Below are 17,218 nucleotides of genomic sequence, written 5' to 3'. Positions count from 1 at the left end.
CATGTGAGCAACACTATGAATGTCTTCCAGGTGAGGCTGTCTGAAAATGTGCAGTTCTCCCCTTATTTAGACATATTCCCACCTCTCTGTGATGGTTAGCCAGGTGCCAAAGTTCCTCTGAAGACAGTTTTTCTCTTTGCAAGAATAGTGTCTCCTGTAGCTGTATAATTAGGTTCAGTTTAAGGAATGTGGTTCATACTCGTGACTTTTGATTATGGTCAGACAGCACATTCTAAGAAGTAGTTCTGATGGTGCAGAACTCGATCCTAACTGTATAAATCTTTGCTGGAGCAAAAATTAGATTTATTTCCTTTGCACAATCTTATATTGCCATGTTGGTATTATTGTTCCTACAACATCATAATAAATGTTGCTCCAAATGTTGGACCATCAGCACAACTGACTTATCATTTTTACTTGGTAAAAACTGTAGAACATATACACATGGGAGAAGTTAGCCTTTCTAAAAAATGGTTAACGTTGTAAAACCCAAACCCTAGTATTTCCTAAGTCTAACCAAGTATTTGTGTTACCTTAACCTAAAAAAACCTGACAATTAAAAAGAAATAAAATATTAGTCAACTGTGTCTAAAAATAATAAGTCAACAGTACAATACAATACAATACGTACGACATGGTTCAGGAACTGGGGTCTCCGAAGTGAAAGTCCTGTGCTTCACCAATCTAGCCATGACAATGGCCCCCATTGTGGCCTGGTTACTTTTTAATCAGTTGCACTGATGTTCTTACAAATTCATAATTAATGTTGCTCCAGGACATAAACTGACATGAGTCGCAAAGCTATGACATCACAACAACACAAATACCACATAAACCATTTCCTTCAGTATACAATCACAGAATACCTAATAAACAAACATGTGCAAGACACTTTTTTCTACAAACTGTAATCCCAAGAAACACATTGGACTCTAACATCTGAATGTGTTTTGATTAATTGAGCAGTCATACTTGTCCTCTTCACTCATCTCTCCCTGTCTGTGTTCTCCTCAGTCAGCCTGTGCTAACTATGGTGCAAGCTGAGCAGGAGGAAACGGTTGAGGACGGGATCCAAGCAGTCACTGGTGTTTATGGCCTCTGCGGCTCACATTTGGTTCGTATTCAAAAAAAGAAAAAAAAAATGTGCCTCTGCTTACTTTGCTTCACCTCTGCTGTACTGTTGTCTCCCTCTCTCCCGTCTTACCCCTCCGACAATATCTTCCACTTTAAGTTTCATTTCGATTCCTCCCAAACCTCTCTTTTGTGTCTCTCTGTATGCTTATCTATATCTTTTCCAATTCCCTTCGTCTCCCCACTCTCTCCTCCTATCCTCATCTATTCTTCTCTCTGTTTTCCCGCCCTCCCTTGCACCCCTCTCTCTTTTTTCCAAACTCATTGCTCTCAAACACTCTCTTCTCCTCACATCAACCCCTCTCTGCCCTCCTCAGTCCCACATAACTCAATCCCCACTGGTTCTTACATCTTTTTGCACTTAGACACAGCTTGTGTAACATAGGAGACGTGTTCCCTGAAAAATAAACTGTTTTTGAAGCTGTGTCCACCTAACATCCGCCCTGCTCTGTAAAACAGCAACTGCTTCTCAGAAAATTAGAGTGCCACAACTTAGAAATCACCCCCAAATGATCTGCAGTCATGTGACACGACTGTCATATCCTGGCAGGTACTTATCAGGTTTTTGGATACAAGTTGTGCAAAGCAGAAGAGTAGAGAGATTTAGGGTATTTTTAAGGAGGGCTGCTATTTGGTGAGATAAAAACTGGCTTGTGACTTTACATTTGGATTCCGGTAATCATTTGGACACCCACAATACGAGACAGGATACCGTGTAAACTGATTCAACTCAGCCCCGAAACTTCAGCATGATTTTTTTTTTTTTTTTTTGATTGAGTATATGCTTGTTGAAACAGATTTGGATCAGTAGCCACAACTCGGCATCTGCATGTTGGAAACATTTGTGTTCAGAGCTTTTCAAACAGAACCAGACCCAAACACTTTAGAGAGACAGATAACTGTGGATTAGCAGATCTGAGGTATGCTGTGGAGCTTGTACTGAACGTTGGCTCTAAATGACTCAGCCTTATTTTCCTCTGAGCTTCTGATGTCTGACAAGGCAGTGTGTGTGTGTGTGTTTGTGTTTGTGTGTGTGTGTGTGTGTGTGTGTGTGTGTGTGTGTGTGTGTGTGTGTGTGTACCCAGCATTAGCAGAACACAGCCTCCATGTTATAAATATTCTTGTACACCTGAGAGAAAACAGGACTTGTGAACTTGCCTCAGGTGGTGTTCCTGGTATTTCAGGGTGGTTTGGACAGAAAAATAACAGACCTGTCAATTCCCATTATGTATTGTGGTTACCTACTGCATAACACATCTTTTTCTCAGATTTATGAGCATATATTTCTCTATAAACGCCTTCTGTATTGATGTAACACTAATGCCACTTGCAAAATTGTTGCTTGTTGACCCAGTTCACGTGGTTGAGATTTATTCTCCAGCTGGAGTCACTATTGCAATGTATGGAGTAACTAATATAGCTTTTGCTGCAAAATAACAGTGAAAACATGACTGTAAGCCAATCTTAACTAAAACCTTATTGAAGCGAAGGCAAATAAATGAAAAACAAACACCTGACATCATCCAGCGTCTACCTGTCAGTGAATGTCTGCTGGGTCTGAGGTGATGGGGATTTGCTGGTGAAGGGTGGCTGCCTCTGAATCCTGTAGAGCAGAGGTTGGCAGCTGGAGCACAGAGGGCTGTCAGGTCCTGAAGACAACATGGCGGCATCGATCTCCAACTTCTCATCGAAGGTGCACAGTTTTATGGCGGCGATGGCAGAATTGTGGGTGTCGAGGCGCAAAGTGAGGGGCATGTCACAAAAGACGTGCTGTGGCCCGAGGTTAATGCTTTTCCCCGTGTCTGTTATCAGCTCTATATTGGCTATGGCTGGGTTGTCTGTGACAGAGAAATACAGATAGATTGATTCATTCAACCTTTATTTAAATCTCGAAAAATCATTGAGGGCAAGCCCTCATTTTCAATGATGTCGAGAGCACAAATATAACTGAATGGGTGCAAAAATGTGATAACAAACAGAAATAAACGTACATAACACAGAACAAATAAACAGAACAGGTACATAAAAATTATAACAGATAAGAAACAAGATAACAGAATACAAATAAAACTAGTTCAGGCTAAATATGCAGTAAATCTTCTTACTCGTGTATTCATTGACAGTGGTATAAGACTGCTGTTTTTTCCTTTTCCTACCGGTTGAATATCATTACAATGAGTAACTGCCTTTAAATCATTCTGGTTAGCTGAAAAAAAGTTATATGTTCATGACTGTGTATTTAAGAGATCTGTCAATTTCTGCAACAACTTCAGCTTTTGGATACAGAGAATCTGCTTCACTTGTTATTTATGTGTCTCTAACGACTTTGTAAAACTTTTCAACTGCATAGTTTTCTTAGAGTCCTGCTGACTACTATATCACATCTCCTGTTGCCTTCATATAATAATCAATAACACATTTTACACATTTAGGAACATATTTCATGCACACAGAATTGCAAGCAGTTGTTTGAAGTGTCAGCTTTGTTCATAGCACCATAGTATCTACAGTAGTGCTATCTGACATAGAAAATTGACGGTATCAAGTTGTTATAGAGTGACACTTACTTGAGGAGATGTAGGTGACCCAGAGGGTAAGTGCGTGTGGAACAATAGGGTGGAGGAACCTTAGCGTCAGGGTGCAGCCCTCCGTGTCGGGACAGGGTGAGGTCACATTAGTGTCGTAGAGGCTGAGTTCAGGACTCCAGGCCTGGAGACTGGGTTCACAGGGCTGCTCCACATCAGGTGGGCCTGCAGTTTAATAACATCACAGAGACACACATGTTTGTATTCATGCATTGTGAGGACTCTCAATTACTTCATCCGCTCCATAACCCTAAAGCTGGGAATGCAATATGAATCATAATCCAGATTCAGACATGACGGGTATTAGAAAGCATGGTGCACCTGCATTACCTCCACCAAGCAGAGAAACACACCATTAACAGTGGATAGATTGAACCTCAGAGCACTCAGTGTACTTGACTGACATGTTTATATTCATTCAGACATATGATAAAACCCTTCTCACTGTTTGAGCACAATGGACTTGAGCAACATTTTCTATTCTTTAAACTACTGCTGTTGTTCTGAGTGGGGCTGTTCTTTGTCAAGCAGTAAAAGACTGTAGTTAGAATGCACAGGCTAAAGCATGAGTGTGATTACCTGTTACTGACAAACATACACACTATAGGTCCACTGTTTATTGACCTGGCTGATTATCTAATCCAATATCTGGCATTATTCAGATTATTGGAATTGCCACTTCTTTTTATCTGATTGCAGATGAAATACATTTATTTAAAAATTAAAAATTATTTTTAAGTAAAGTACTTGAGTAACTGTAAGATTAAAAAAACTAAAAGATATCGGTTCCAAATATTGGTTATCAGTCTTCTTGATAACTTATAATCAGTATCAGCCCTGAAAAAACTTTGGTCAAACCCAAATACACACACACATCCATCTATCTCTCTTATTATGACTGAAATGTGCTTTATTTGGAAGCAATTTGTGATGTGATTGACTTTAGTCATTAGTTGTGCACTATTAGATGAATCCCCTGCTTCACTGCTCCACCGCACCAGTAGGGAGAGCTGAGGTCCAGAGGTGAACCTATCCCCCTCCCCCTTCCTCTTCCTCTTCTTCCACAACCTCTGTATGTGAGACTTTCTCAGCAGCAGCAGACGCACCTTTACAAAACAGAGGGCGCCCAGCCGCCCACTCCCCACACGGCAACATGACATAATTGACTTGACGCATAAATGAGCAGTACAAAAACCGGATGAAATGAATGCAAGCAAATTTAAGGCAGCTGGTACGGGTCGGCACCGGGGTCGATCCGCCAAGATGACGAGATAAGCCCAGAGGCGGCTGCTACAGAGCCGGTTACTGTGGGTGAATGCCCGCTCTCTCTTTTTTTTTGCCCCTGCAAATGGAACAAAGACAGAGGCTGTGTTTGTATGTGGTGTCTAACAATAACTTGTGTGTCCGATCTGGACAGTGACGTTTGTCCATGTCAAAATACTTATCACATATTGCAGGGCTGGTATTATTTTTAACAAATAAGGCCACTGAATGATTTTTTTTAAATTTATTTTTCATATTTGTGTCCAACTATTTTTCATTTTCAAGAAATGTTTATATAATGAACCTCCCTCACCCTTTATTGCATAACTAAATATATGAAACAAACAATATTCATAATTAGGAGTAGTACAGTATCAACAAGCATCCTTTTTAAGAGAGAATAAATGATAAAAATGTCTTATCCACTTCTATTTAGCAGCGAGCGATGTAACACATTTATCACTATTACTACCAGCACTGTCATTACTAACAAACAGAATTTTCCAGCTAAGAAAGTTACGAGTCACCCCCACATACTAAAAGCATGGCCCACATTCAAAAATGCAGTAGTAACTCCATTACACCAGACATAATGACTTGTTAATTGTTGAGCAGCATTAGTGATTAGCGCAATGGAATAACATTATTGTAGTGTTATTATCAACTGTATCCCAGGTGAAAGACAAATAAAAGGATGTTAATAAGGTGTTACATATTTCACACCCATTATGATCAGCCATGTGTGGATCGGCAAGTGTTAGAAAGACAAAGAACGCCAGGTACATGACGTGGACATTGGCCTAAATAGGCATGTAAATGAACCAGAACTGTAAACTGCAAATTCTGTAGGCTGTTGCCATTTCAGTTTCCTACATTTTTATAACTGCTGAAGTACCAGACATGTGAAGAAAATCTTAGATTAAAACTTTTGTTTGTTATATTAATTATTTGCAGGAGGAATGTCAAATGACGCATCTCCAATACTGAAAGAGACCTGTAACTACTGCTGACACTGAGCAGGTGGGATTTATTGTAGAGTTGGTATGCTTATATAAACAGCATATGGGACATACAGTAAGATCAGAGGAGGGATTTGGCACCACAAAAGTACAAGCAGCAAAGCAGAGCAGGTAATATATGGTCATGAGTCTGAAAATGCACCACTGGCAGATGATGAGCCAGTTCTGCTTGCTAATTTCACCACCGGTTTGCTGCAGTTCGCATGCGAAATGTCCATGGAAATCACGGATTCATAATAAAAAAAAAAATCACTCAACTCTGCAGCATCATGCAGCTCTATAGAGGGCTTTAGACTGTGTTTGAATGTTGTTCTAGTTTTCATGCCGACAACCCCACTCACGTCTGTCAGGTTAATGCAACTTCAGTGGGATGATGGTGTTGTTCTGTGTCTGTGAGACAACAAGTATGCAAATGTTTGCTAACATTTTGCCATAACAACTTTAGAATGTGATAATATGTTAATACTGTTTTTGTTTTTTTACTTGCCCTCAAGTGGCCTTTTTAAAAAAAAAAAAAATCAGCTTTAAACTATCCAATAATGATCAAGTAGTAGTAGTTTGCATGATTGATCTAAATCATTAAAAGATACTTTTAGGTGTGTTGCATTTTAATATTTCAATACTTGAATGTCTGCTAAACCACACAAAGGAATAATGATAGATATTTATCTAATCACTGTATCACAAACATTCCACTGTCTATATCAACTATCAATGCATGTTTATGGAAGTAGTTCTGTATGCACTAGAATACTGAGCTATAACAAGCTGAGACAACAATTGTACTTGTTCTTTTGCTCTGATGTTTTATTCATCTGTCAGTGTATTCTTTTTCATTTCTCATAATTATCCGTTTATACAACTTCTTTGCATATTTTATCTTTGGTTTAAGCATTGTCTTAGTACTTGTGGTTTTCTGCAAACTGCATTTTTTCCATTCTCATATTTTAACTGTACAACTGTGTAACTGTTCGGTTTATGGTTCTGTCATGTTTGGTATTTTGAATGTTCTTACTTAGATTATTGGTCAAAACTCATTCCCTCCATTTAAATACATACATTTCTATCTTCATCCATCAGTCGACTTAGAAATGTGATATTATATTCTCATTTCTCCAGTACAGTCTTTACTACCTCTCTTCCCCTCTCTCTTCTCTCTCCAAATTGCAGTAAAATAAACAACATTGTTGACTTCATTTAAAGGTTCTCATTTTGAATTATAAACCACTTTAATGCTGGATGCGGCACATAAACTAATCTAATCTCCTAAACAGGAGCACAAGTCCTGAAATCGTCTGGTGTTTCCTCTCAGCCTGAGAACTTAAACCAGTCAAAACTGTGGCAACATATGGGAGAGATGTGAAAGAACATTTTGCCAACAGTGTTTTGCCATTAAACTTCTGTTTAGTACCGCAAGCCATGATATCCGCATTGAATTAATCCAATTTCCCTCTCTTCCATCCCTTGCTGAAGGCGATATTGTCCATCTTTGCTGGCTGACAAAGTGACCCATCGTGCATCATCGTCTTTAGAAGTAGGAAAGAGTGAAAAGGGAGCCAGGGAAGCCAGCAGACTGGCTGTCTCCTCAGCTGTGTGCATACCACTGTTTAGAGTAAGACTGTAATTGACTCTTTATCATCATTATGATCCCGCAGCGAAAGAGAGGGAGCCGTAATCCCCCCTGTTCCTCCTCACCGCTTGTTTTCAAAGCATAAATTCCAGCAGAGGATTTCCACATATTTGGGTAGAGTTTCCACGGAGGAGAAGGAAAGTGTTATTGTGTTGGTATGGTGTTTTGTTCTCCCTTTCTGTGTATCCCTGTCTCTCTTATTTTTCTCCTTGCTTTTGTTTACTTACTTGTGTTCCCTTTTCTCTTGTTTCTTTCCCCTCACTGTGCATGTCATGTCAAAGGAAACCGGTCTTCTCCAGGAATTATGATTGCAATAACAAGGACCATGTGCTTACATGAAGTGTAATGTTTCAGTACAGTGCTACAAGATACACTGTGTTTTGGCTGTTTTGTTTATGACAGAGTTTCAATGTTTGAACAGCACCCAAACGTTACACAGAGTAGACGCTTTGCTTAATAATGCTTGTTCTCGCTTTGGCTAAAACAAGACAGAGACAGAGAGAGGTCTGTAGCTGAGGGCAATTATCATTTAATGATTTTCTGCTTTTTCCTCTTCCAGGAGCCATTAGCCTTGCACGCACCTGAAATTTACGGGGAAGAGACGTGTGTGTGTGTGTGTGTGTGTGGAGACGTGTGTGTGTGCGCGCGTCTGTGTTTCTGTGTTTGGAGGGGAGGAGGTTGATCTGTTCTGTGGAAACAAGAGACGGAGGTAGAACTCAAGGACATAAACGCAAACCTGAAACCCTAACATTCCTCACTGTCAATAATTATTGAAAAAGAAAACTCAACTAAGTCAACTTTAGAGTAAAGATAAGTAAGAACAACAGTCTCCCCTAAAAATACCAATTACATTTTAGTTTGGCTTTATTTAGTTCAATAAATATGAATGGTTTAAAAATAACCTATTTTGATCAAGTAATGAATCCCTAAAAACACCCTCTGTCTTTGTGTCCAACTCAGAATGAAAGCAATTTAGTTGCAGCATTTTTGCAGCTCCAACTACCTCTCATATTCAGTTCTGTTTATATTCACACCGATTTGATGCATTAAGAAGAGAAGTTTGGCTGCATGTTGCGACAGGTAAAATGCAACTATTCTATATAAATATTTGTCCTTTTTTTAGACACACATTTGGAAAAACATACACACACAGTGAGTTTTGACTGACCAACTGCCTCCTCAGGTGTCCAGTAGCCTGACGTGTCACAGATGCGAGGTGAGGAAGCCTCGTGGGCGTACTGGTGGAAAACGCTGTCTTTCTCACAGTCTCCACAGTTGATAACAGACTCATGAAAGGAGGAACTGGGACAGAAGGAAACAGAGCTACTGATTATGACATTTCACACTTTGCCTTTCATTTGTCACAACAAGGAAAATGTGTCTCTTTGAAGACAAGATCAACAATAATGTTGAACCAACTGGCTTTTTTTGTCTTTGCTTTGATGACTGTTGGAGGAAGCGACAGTACCTGAATATTCAACAAGGTCAATTTCATGCCAAGGGCTCCAAATCAGGCTCAGAAATGTTTTGCCATGTTGTACATGTTGCAAATCCCATAACTGAATGTACACAGATCAGTTGTTTAATGTTCCGGTAATCTTTGTTAATTCATAATATCAGGAAGTATGTAAGTAAAAGTCAGTGTTTGTTCAGGCGGTCATCATGCTCTGGTAAATACAAAATGTGAACAGGACCAAATAAAAAGATACTGGAAGGTTTAACCAAGCATCAGCTGCAATGATAGGTTCTGTTAGCAGCCTGAATATGTTTAGAATCATCAGGCATTACACATAAAACCACAGTCTGTTCACCCTGCTGCCGTCTGGCAAGTGATTCAGAGGTGTCTGCTGCCGAACCACCAGACTACAGAGCTCAACTTATCCTGACACCATTGTCTCAGCAGCCTCAGGTCTATTTTGGCTTGCGTTGTTTGGAAAAGTGTATGTGTTGGGACATATACGTCAATCATTTCTTAAATATGCACTGCATGAGTCTCATAGTTGCTCCTTTGGCCTGAGATGGGATTAAAAAGAAATTGTCCATACTGAGGGTCAAGATTGTGGATGAATTAGTTTTTAAAAGAGGAGATAAGTGTGAACATCACTTCTTTAAAAGATAAATGGTTATGATAAAGAACCCATGCAGTCGTACCTCTGATAAAGTGGTCCCCTGATAGGCGGTACCCAGTAGATAGAGACAGAATCTGGACTTTGGGCTGTCACTATCGGGGCCAGAGGGATGGGGACAGGTTGCCGGTCCATCAGCCACTTCTGGTAGACCAAGTCAAGATAACAGTGCATCCGTGCCACTTGGTTGGGAGTGAAATGGTTGGTGCAGTTGTCATCTGATGTGGTGCAATGAAAAGATAAAGCCCAGGGAATCATCACGGATCAGGCTAAAAAACACTGTTTTCAGTGCTAATCACATGGTTGGGAGTAATTAGCTTCATTATTAATGTTATTGTTAATAATAAAAAAACAGACTTTGTTGGCTGTGTATTATACAAATGTTAAGATCCAAATCATTTCACCTATAAGCGGCTCACATCTGTCCCTTTTTAAAATGAACAAATGATATGGATTAAAGACTAATAAAAGACTTTTATAACCCAGAATCATGTTTGTTTTCCTACTGAATGCTATCTTACACAAAAGCACTGTTTCTAAGTATGCAGTGGAAGGTCTATTCCATATCCTCTATCGTCACTATTCTAACAGTGTACAGTATACAGTCTACACTGCCATGTAATAGACTTCTGTTCTGTTGGTCATTCTTTCTTTCCATCTGTCTTTCTATCATCTGACAGCACGCCTGCTGCTAATTACAAAAGGACAGGACAGTAAATGAGGTCTATTCACTGTACCTGTGTAACTCATATAATTGCTATAAGGTGTGTCCTGGTATGTGGTGACTCCACAGGTGTCGGTGACAGCTCCAGGATCATGGCAGGCTTTAGATTTGGGTGTTGGTGCAGTGTCAGCACACAGATCTCCTGTCTCCATGGACGGGGTGGTCTCCTGCAAGTGCATATGACAGAGCTTCAAAGTAACATTTGGGATAAGGCAAAAATATTGTATGATAAAGGACAATAAACATTAAAAACATCCAAAAGGTAAATACATTTAACATTCTAACCTGACATGGGTCATCACAGGAGTCCCGCTCGCTCACCCCCTTGAATACATGGTACAGTCCCAAGATGTGGCCCATCTCATGGATCATGGTGTTGTGGTGGCCCATGGTACCAAAGTAAGATGGGTTCAGCACCATCCCACCTGAGGACAAACGATAACATTCACAGTATGGGTCATAATACTATTTCTATCTAGATAATGAAAAGCGAGAAAAGTCACAAGATAGAAAATAAAATCAAAAACATTTTTCAAGACTGTAACAGCTCATTCCATTGCTAAGACAGGATGCAATGATTTGGAAAACTGTCCCTCAGCAGGTGAACCTGTTAAGTGCCCTTTGTTGAGACAAAATATAACAGCATCTAAACATCAACATCTCTTGTTTCAACTTACATTAAACCATCTTCAGTCTATTACTCGAGTACAAACCAAAACATCTGATCACAAAAATGTGGAATTGTGACTACCAGCTTTGTGTTTACTTACCGCCACCACAGCAAGCTGGCATTTCCAAAACAGAAACAGACCACCACAGTAAAAAGATTGAAAACTGTGACACTTAAAACCAATTATGAATGAAGTAAAACTTTAGTACCTAAACCAAAAGCAGCAACCGGTAAGGTGGATATGGGTGGATATGGGCCATTTTTGCCTGTTTTGTATCTAGAAGAGTGCGCTACAGAAACATTAAATCCTCCGCCCCTTGCTTAGGACAAGGGACGTTATATTGTTGGTCCCTGTTGTCTCTTGTCTATCCACTAGTTAGCAAGATATCTCAAAATATGTAGACAGATTTCAATGAAATTTGGTCCCAAGTTAATTCATGAAGTATGGACAAATGAACTTGTTTATCCGTGCTGATCTCTGACTCATAGGTTTGGTAGGTATGGTTGCAAAACAACAGGGCAAGATAATACCTCCTTGAATGGAAAAAAAAGAATTTTGTTTGTGTTTTATTATTGTAGTTAAAAAATACAAATCTAAGTACAAAAAAAAAATCAAATACTGAATAAAAATCCAAATTCAAAAGACAGGAATTTTAGAATCAGCTATGGTTTTGGGGCTATGGTGAATTCTTACAAAAATGGCCTTTAAGTGGATATACAGGTTTTCTGCACTATGCCGATAATCGCAGAATCAAGAACAGACATGACGGTTATTGGTTTTCTAATTAGAAACAGTATTCAGTGGTGAAAACATTGAACAATAAAGACATTAAATTCGAAGACACTAAACAACAAGGCCTCCGGAGACGACTTGTCATCCACTAACTTGTTTTTAAACAGGGACAGATGCTGAACAACTGAAACAAATGTCATGAGGGAGACTTTCAATAGAGAACTACATTCACCAGTTTAATTTGAAAATATAACATCTACTGTGACAATATTACTGGTAGCATCAAAGCAAAGTTTCCAACTTAAATCAATTAATAGCTACCGCAAGCCTATAAATATACAGAACAACAACATTTTACCTCAAAATGGAATTAAAGCTTTTTAGAACAGAAGCTATGGCAGACCTAAGCTACAGTTTCCCTTCTGGTCACACAAACCAGTAAAGTTTGTAAGTTTAATTTTGATAAACAGCCTGTGTTCAAAGTTATGATATGTAACATTTCTTCATTAAAATGTCTTATAAAAAACGAGGACTTTGTAATGTATTTGTTGAGTTGTGTACTTCCATTATCCCAAATGTTTCCAACAAAGTTCAAACCCAGAGAAATCTGTAATTACTGTATACTCAAGGTAACAGTGCATTGCACTTTGTCTCCTGTAGCTGTAGCTTCCAGGAGAGAGTCAGAGAGGGAGAAAAGAAGTCGGTGAACATGACTGAATATAACGTGAGCAAAACTTTACAACATTATCTCTGGCCAAGATTTCTGCCTGTCACACAGATTTTGATTAGCACTGGTGGCTGTTTAACAACAGAGAACAACTACCATAATACTTGAAGTCTTTTGCATTGCTTTGATTAAGATACCCCTGGTGGCAGAAAGTACATTATGTGGATTTAAACAAATCTGTCTCTCCCCTTTTTGATCAAAGAAGTAAAAATAAATTAAATCAGCAGTGACTTACTCTTTTTCATCTGATAAATGCTTAAGTGCAAATATCGTTTCTGTTAATAGTGCAGTTGTCCTGCTCTGACTATGCTGTACACGCATTTTGGCATTATTTAATGCCTTAATGTCTTTGGAAGTCAGCCGTAATAAATTTGTGCCAGCTAATTTGACATGTTTTAAAAGGCTACAGCCAATAATTGCTGTCACTGAATCAAGCGGCTATGTTTTTAATTACTCAATCAAATGTAGTCCATCACATTCCTAAATAAGAAACGCCCAGCAGACGTTACCAGAGCTTAGTGACATTAACATTCAGATAAGATGGCTTATTTGTTCTGAACAAATTTGATACAGAAGTATAAAATTCATATATTTTATTAGTAAATATTAAATTAGCAATAAATTACTAATATTATACAAATCAATACATCGTCGATTGTTTTATCACTAGCTTGTGTAGAGTAAATGAAACAAGACAAATCTTTGATTGTTGACTTAAACATACTTATCATACAAAGTACTAGTGTTGTCAAAACTATTGGAATTTTGATAAATATTGATTGATAAATATCGCACACTTTCTTCTCTCCAACAGCAAGACGACACAAAAACTGCTATAGTGCCCACATGGGCCCGCTTCCTCACACCAAATTACATTTAATGCTGTTGTGTTCATCACACACTCACACACAAGCCTTGCTATATTTAAAAAGGAAAAAAAAGATGCAGTCAAAGTTGTGTCAATTTTTCCCTGTGGTATCAAACATGGTATCAAATAGACATTTTTCAAGGTATTGAATCAAGTTAAAAATGTCAGTATCGTGACATCACTTCACGAAACTATGTATAATGAACTGCTAGTAAATCAGAACTCTATTTGACATCCAAACATCCGTTCTGTTGATGCAGGAATTTACTGAAATCCTGGCAATGTAATAGGGTTTTTGTTGTGCTTTTTGTGTTTCTGCTGACAATTGCACACATTATAAATTGATTGAATGAACATTCTGTCCTACCACATCTTAAATATGCTCTCTTTAGCCAAGATATGGAGGCTGGACAGATCACTGGAGTAAAGAGATATTTCTTGAAAACCTCTTAATGTTAGTTTGGGACTTTCCATCAACATGGTGCAACAGAAAAACAGATTCTTGAGACCAATTAACAGTTTTCTACTCTTCAGTTTGAGTGATGACCTGCCCACATCCTTGTCTTCTTTTTCCTGTCTAAAACTGGCAGAATAAAATACATGGCAAGTTGTATTATTTGAACCTGACATGCTATTCCACACACCTAGCAGAAGAGACTTATTTATTATTTCTCGATGTAGTGAGTCTGTAAAGTCTGTTAAAGGGACATGTGAATTCCTCCAGTGACACATTTGCTTTCACTAGAGGTACATTTACCCCATATGTCTCCTTCTTTTGATTCCACTCGGGTTTTTTTTACCGGCACAAGAAGAAAACAGCGCATAAGTAAATAAAGAACAGCTGGCAAGTGGGCATGGGTGGCAACAATGCTACAGAGCCCACACTGCCGTTTGTTTGTTTGGTTGTTGTTGGGTTGATTAGCCTTTTCCAGTGGAAAGGGGCCTAATGATTGGAAGAGGAAAGAGGCATCGTGCCGGGAAAATCTTTCCCAGCTCCAGTTGCTCACCATCTCGTTTGGACATTGTCAACAAAGACAACAAAGGATAGGGAAGAGATGAAGGTATGGACAAAAAGTATAAAGACAGATAACGGATTAAAATACAAAGTGAGATACAGAAGCAAGAGATGGAGGGATGACATTTACGTATAATATAGAGTAGGTAGATGTTATTTCACATCCGTACCTTGGTGAGTAAGAGCCTCCTTTGCCCATGGCCAGGTTGCAGCTCCTGCCAGTTCTTCACGCACCGAATTGCTGGCAAAGAAAACATTGAGTGTGTCCGTGCCGCTCAGCTGTAGCTCCTCCTTTAGCTCTTTCACACTCATATAGGCCCTGCAGAAATGGAAAGAGAAAACATGAAAATATTAGATCACTCTTCTGAGCTAAACAGGACTAGGCCTATTTTCCCGGTGTCCTTGAGGATGGTGGGGTACTTTAAAAGTGAGAACATGTTAATGTTTGTTACTTTTAACTAACTTTTACTTTTAACTTAACTTTTTTTTAACATAAACCTGGCCTTATACAACATGAGAATATGTTTAGTTAAAAAAAAAGGTAACAATAATTACAAAAAGGTTTGCTTTTTGAAAAATAAAATAAGCTAACGCTAGGCCTACATACAGTAATTAAACATAATGTACGCTATGCTAAAGATTTTGATTGTCTTTTCACTTCTTATTACTGAAACAGTAATAAGTGAAATATAAGTGAAAAAAGGAGCAAAGTTTCTGAAAGCATGGTGCATTAAAGAAAGGCACATTTTGGCTGTCTTGCCGGATAATGAAAGAGTTATCTCTGCGTGTTCAAAAGCCTGGTTAAGGACATATAGGGTGGTGTAGTGTGTAGTCATAAAAGCTGTGAATGGGTTAGGATTTTTGCACATCCTGTTCCCTACTCTCAAAGTCCAACATTTGTTTGCATTGGTTTTTGGTTAAATGCCTGAAATAAGGTCCGTGGTTACCACAGGCTTAAGATATTCACATGTTTTTTTCTACGATATAAAATACATTGTTAAATGTCCCAACAATTTAATTATAAAGGCTTATGTGTTGTAAAAGCAGCAGTTGCTAACAAGAGTCTAAATGAGACTACAGAGGTTGTCGGGGACATTAAACGCCATCACACCGAACACGGAGACTCATCTACTCACTAGTCCGTCTTTACAAGCGGACTTTAGTTGCAAACTATTGTAACTCTAACTTTACAAGGTGTAGATTTGTCAATTTACAGGAAATGGATATAGTAATTGTGTAGTAAGATGCTTAGTGTTGGTGATGCTTAAGTCATGCGACCGCAGTGTGGTCTGTTTATAGCCTAACAATAGCTTTTTACTTATAGCGGCTGGTAGCTAGCTTAGTTTTCCCCAACAAAGGAGGCAGAGAGAGAAAATGTACTTTTCGTCCGCTCGGAAACCTATATCACGAGTCACAGCAGTTTTTTCTTCTGAGTTAGACAGGAGAGTGCAAAGCTAGCCTACCAACTTCACAAACAAGAAAAGACACCTGAGTGCGTCTCTCACCTAGCTAGCCGTTGTCGGTCACCGTGCAGTTAGCTTACCCTCAAACCACAGTTTACTACATGACTGAATTAAAGGCCCTATACAGCTATGGGGAACCAACACAGGTGTTTTCACTTATGTTGCCAGATTAGAGCTCTTCTCAGGACACTGCAGATATGGTGATTTGCATCTCCCATTCATTTTGTTGCACCTGTTACTTAAGACCATTTAAGATTTTGCACATTTGAAAGTGAAATGCTGCATCTGGTGCACTCTGAGGGAGAAGTAAAGAGGCTATCTATTAAATAACACGACCATAAATGAAATTGTGGAAAATGTAAAATTTAGAAAATATTAAGTATACATGAAGCTTTGGCTCTGCTGCCTTGTGATTAGTCCAGACCTCACATTTTACTCTACTGCACAGCTCTGGCTACACAATGTTAACACAAGCCTATGAGCTATAGTCAATAGTCAATATCAATCTATTGCTTTAATCTTTTAGCCTATAAGTCCTCATATATTGTCTGGTGTGTGTGGTTGAGTCCCATCTTAGATATATATTGTCTGGTGTGTGTGGTTGAGATTGCTGCTGGAAAACGCAAGTGCATGTCACGCGTGTGCATGTGAACGCGTCTACCACAGCGGTTAACTTTCCGAGCCACAGTTCATGAGCACCGCACGAGACAGACAAACAGACTGGAGACAGATTGAGTAAAAGCTAGCACATTAACTTAACGTTACTGTTATTAGAAAACGCTTTGCTGAAGCAACGGCGCTAAATGGTACATATCTTCAGCATAGTATGAGAGGTGAAAAACAATTTCAGACTATGGCGAGCCGCCAGAAACTCGTCAATTAATGGGAAACACTGTTTAGCAGATAATGGAAGAGTTATCTCTGTGTTCGACAGCTTGGTTAAGGATTTAGCTTAGCTTAGCACTGTTAGCTGAGAAAAATGCTAACTTAGTTTTTCCAAAAACAAGGGAGCGTAAAAGAAAAATACATCTAAAACTTACTTAATAACACATATCTTATGAACTAGCAAGCTATAGTCACCAATATATCCAAAAGTTTTTTCTTCAGAGTTAGCTAGGAAAGTGGTTGAAGCCACCAACATCACAAACAAGACATGATAACTGAGTTACTGCTTGCACCTGCTTTCCTCACCTAGCTAGCTGATGTTGGTGTTTCCACTTGTGTTGCCTGATGGGAGCTCTTCTCAGGACACTGCGAGTGTGTT

At 39.0% G+C, this 17,218-nt stretch overlaps 1 protein-coding gene across 2 annotated transcripts in view; it reads right to left on the bottom strand.

Moving 5' to 3' along the window:
• Window positions 1-17,218, bottom strand: part of pappa2 (pappalysin 2) — a 76,744-nt gene that overhangs the window by 41,952 nt on the left and 17,574 nt on the right. For both annotated transcript variants that reach the window (XM_084369168.1, XM_084369167.1), the window contains exons 5-11: window positions 14,662-14,810; window positions 10,764-10,903; window positions 10,492-10,645; window positions 9,780-9,972; window positions 8,797-8,930; window positions 3,699-3,881; window positions 2,666-2,969 (exon numbers count right to left, since the gene is read on the bottom strand). In XM_084369168.1, the coding sequence (XP_084225294.1) occupies window positions 2,666-2,969; window positions 3,699-3,881; window positions 8,797-8,930; window positions 9,780-9,972; window positions 10,492-10,645; window positions 10,764-10,903; window positions 14,662-14,810 (1,257 nt within the window). The remainder of the gene's footprint in view (window positions 1-2,665; window positions 2,970-3,698; window positions 3,882-8,796; window positions 8,931-9,779; window positions 9,973-10,491; window positions 10,646-10,763; window positions 10,904-14,661; window positions 14,811-17,218) is intronic.

Source organism: Pagrus pagrus, assembly GCF_965226575.1.
Source record: "Pagrus pagrus genome assembly, chromosome: 12".
NCBI lineage: Eukaryota > Metazoa > Chordata > Actinopteri > Spariformes > Sparidae > Pagrus > Pagrus pagrus.
The sequence above is the reverse complement of the archived record's forward strand: the minus strand, read 5'-3'. Positions and strand labels throughout refer to the sequence as shown.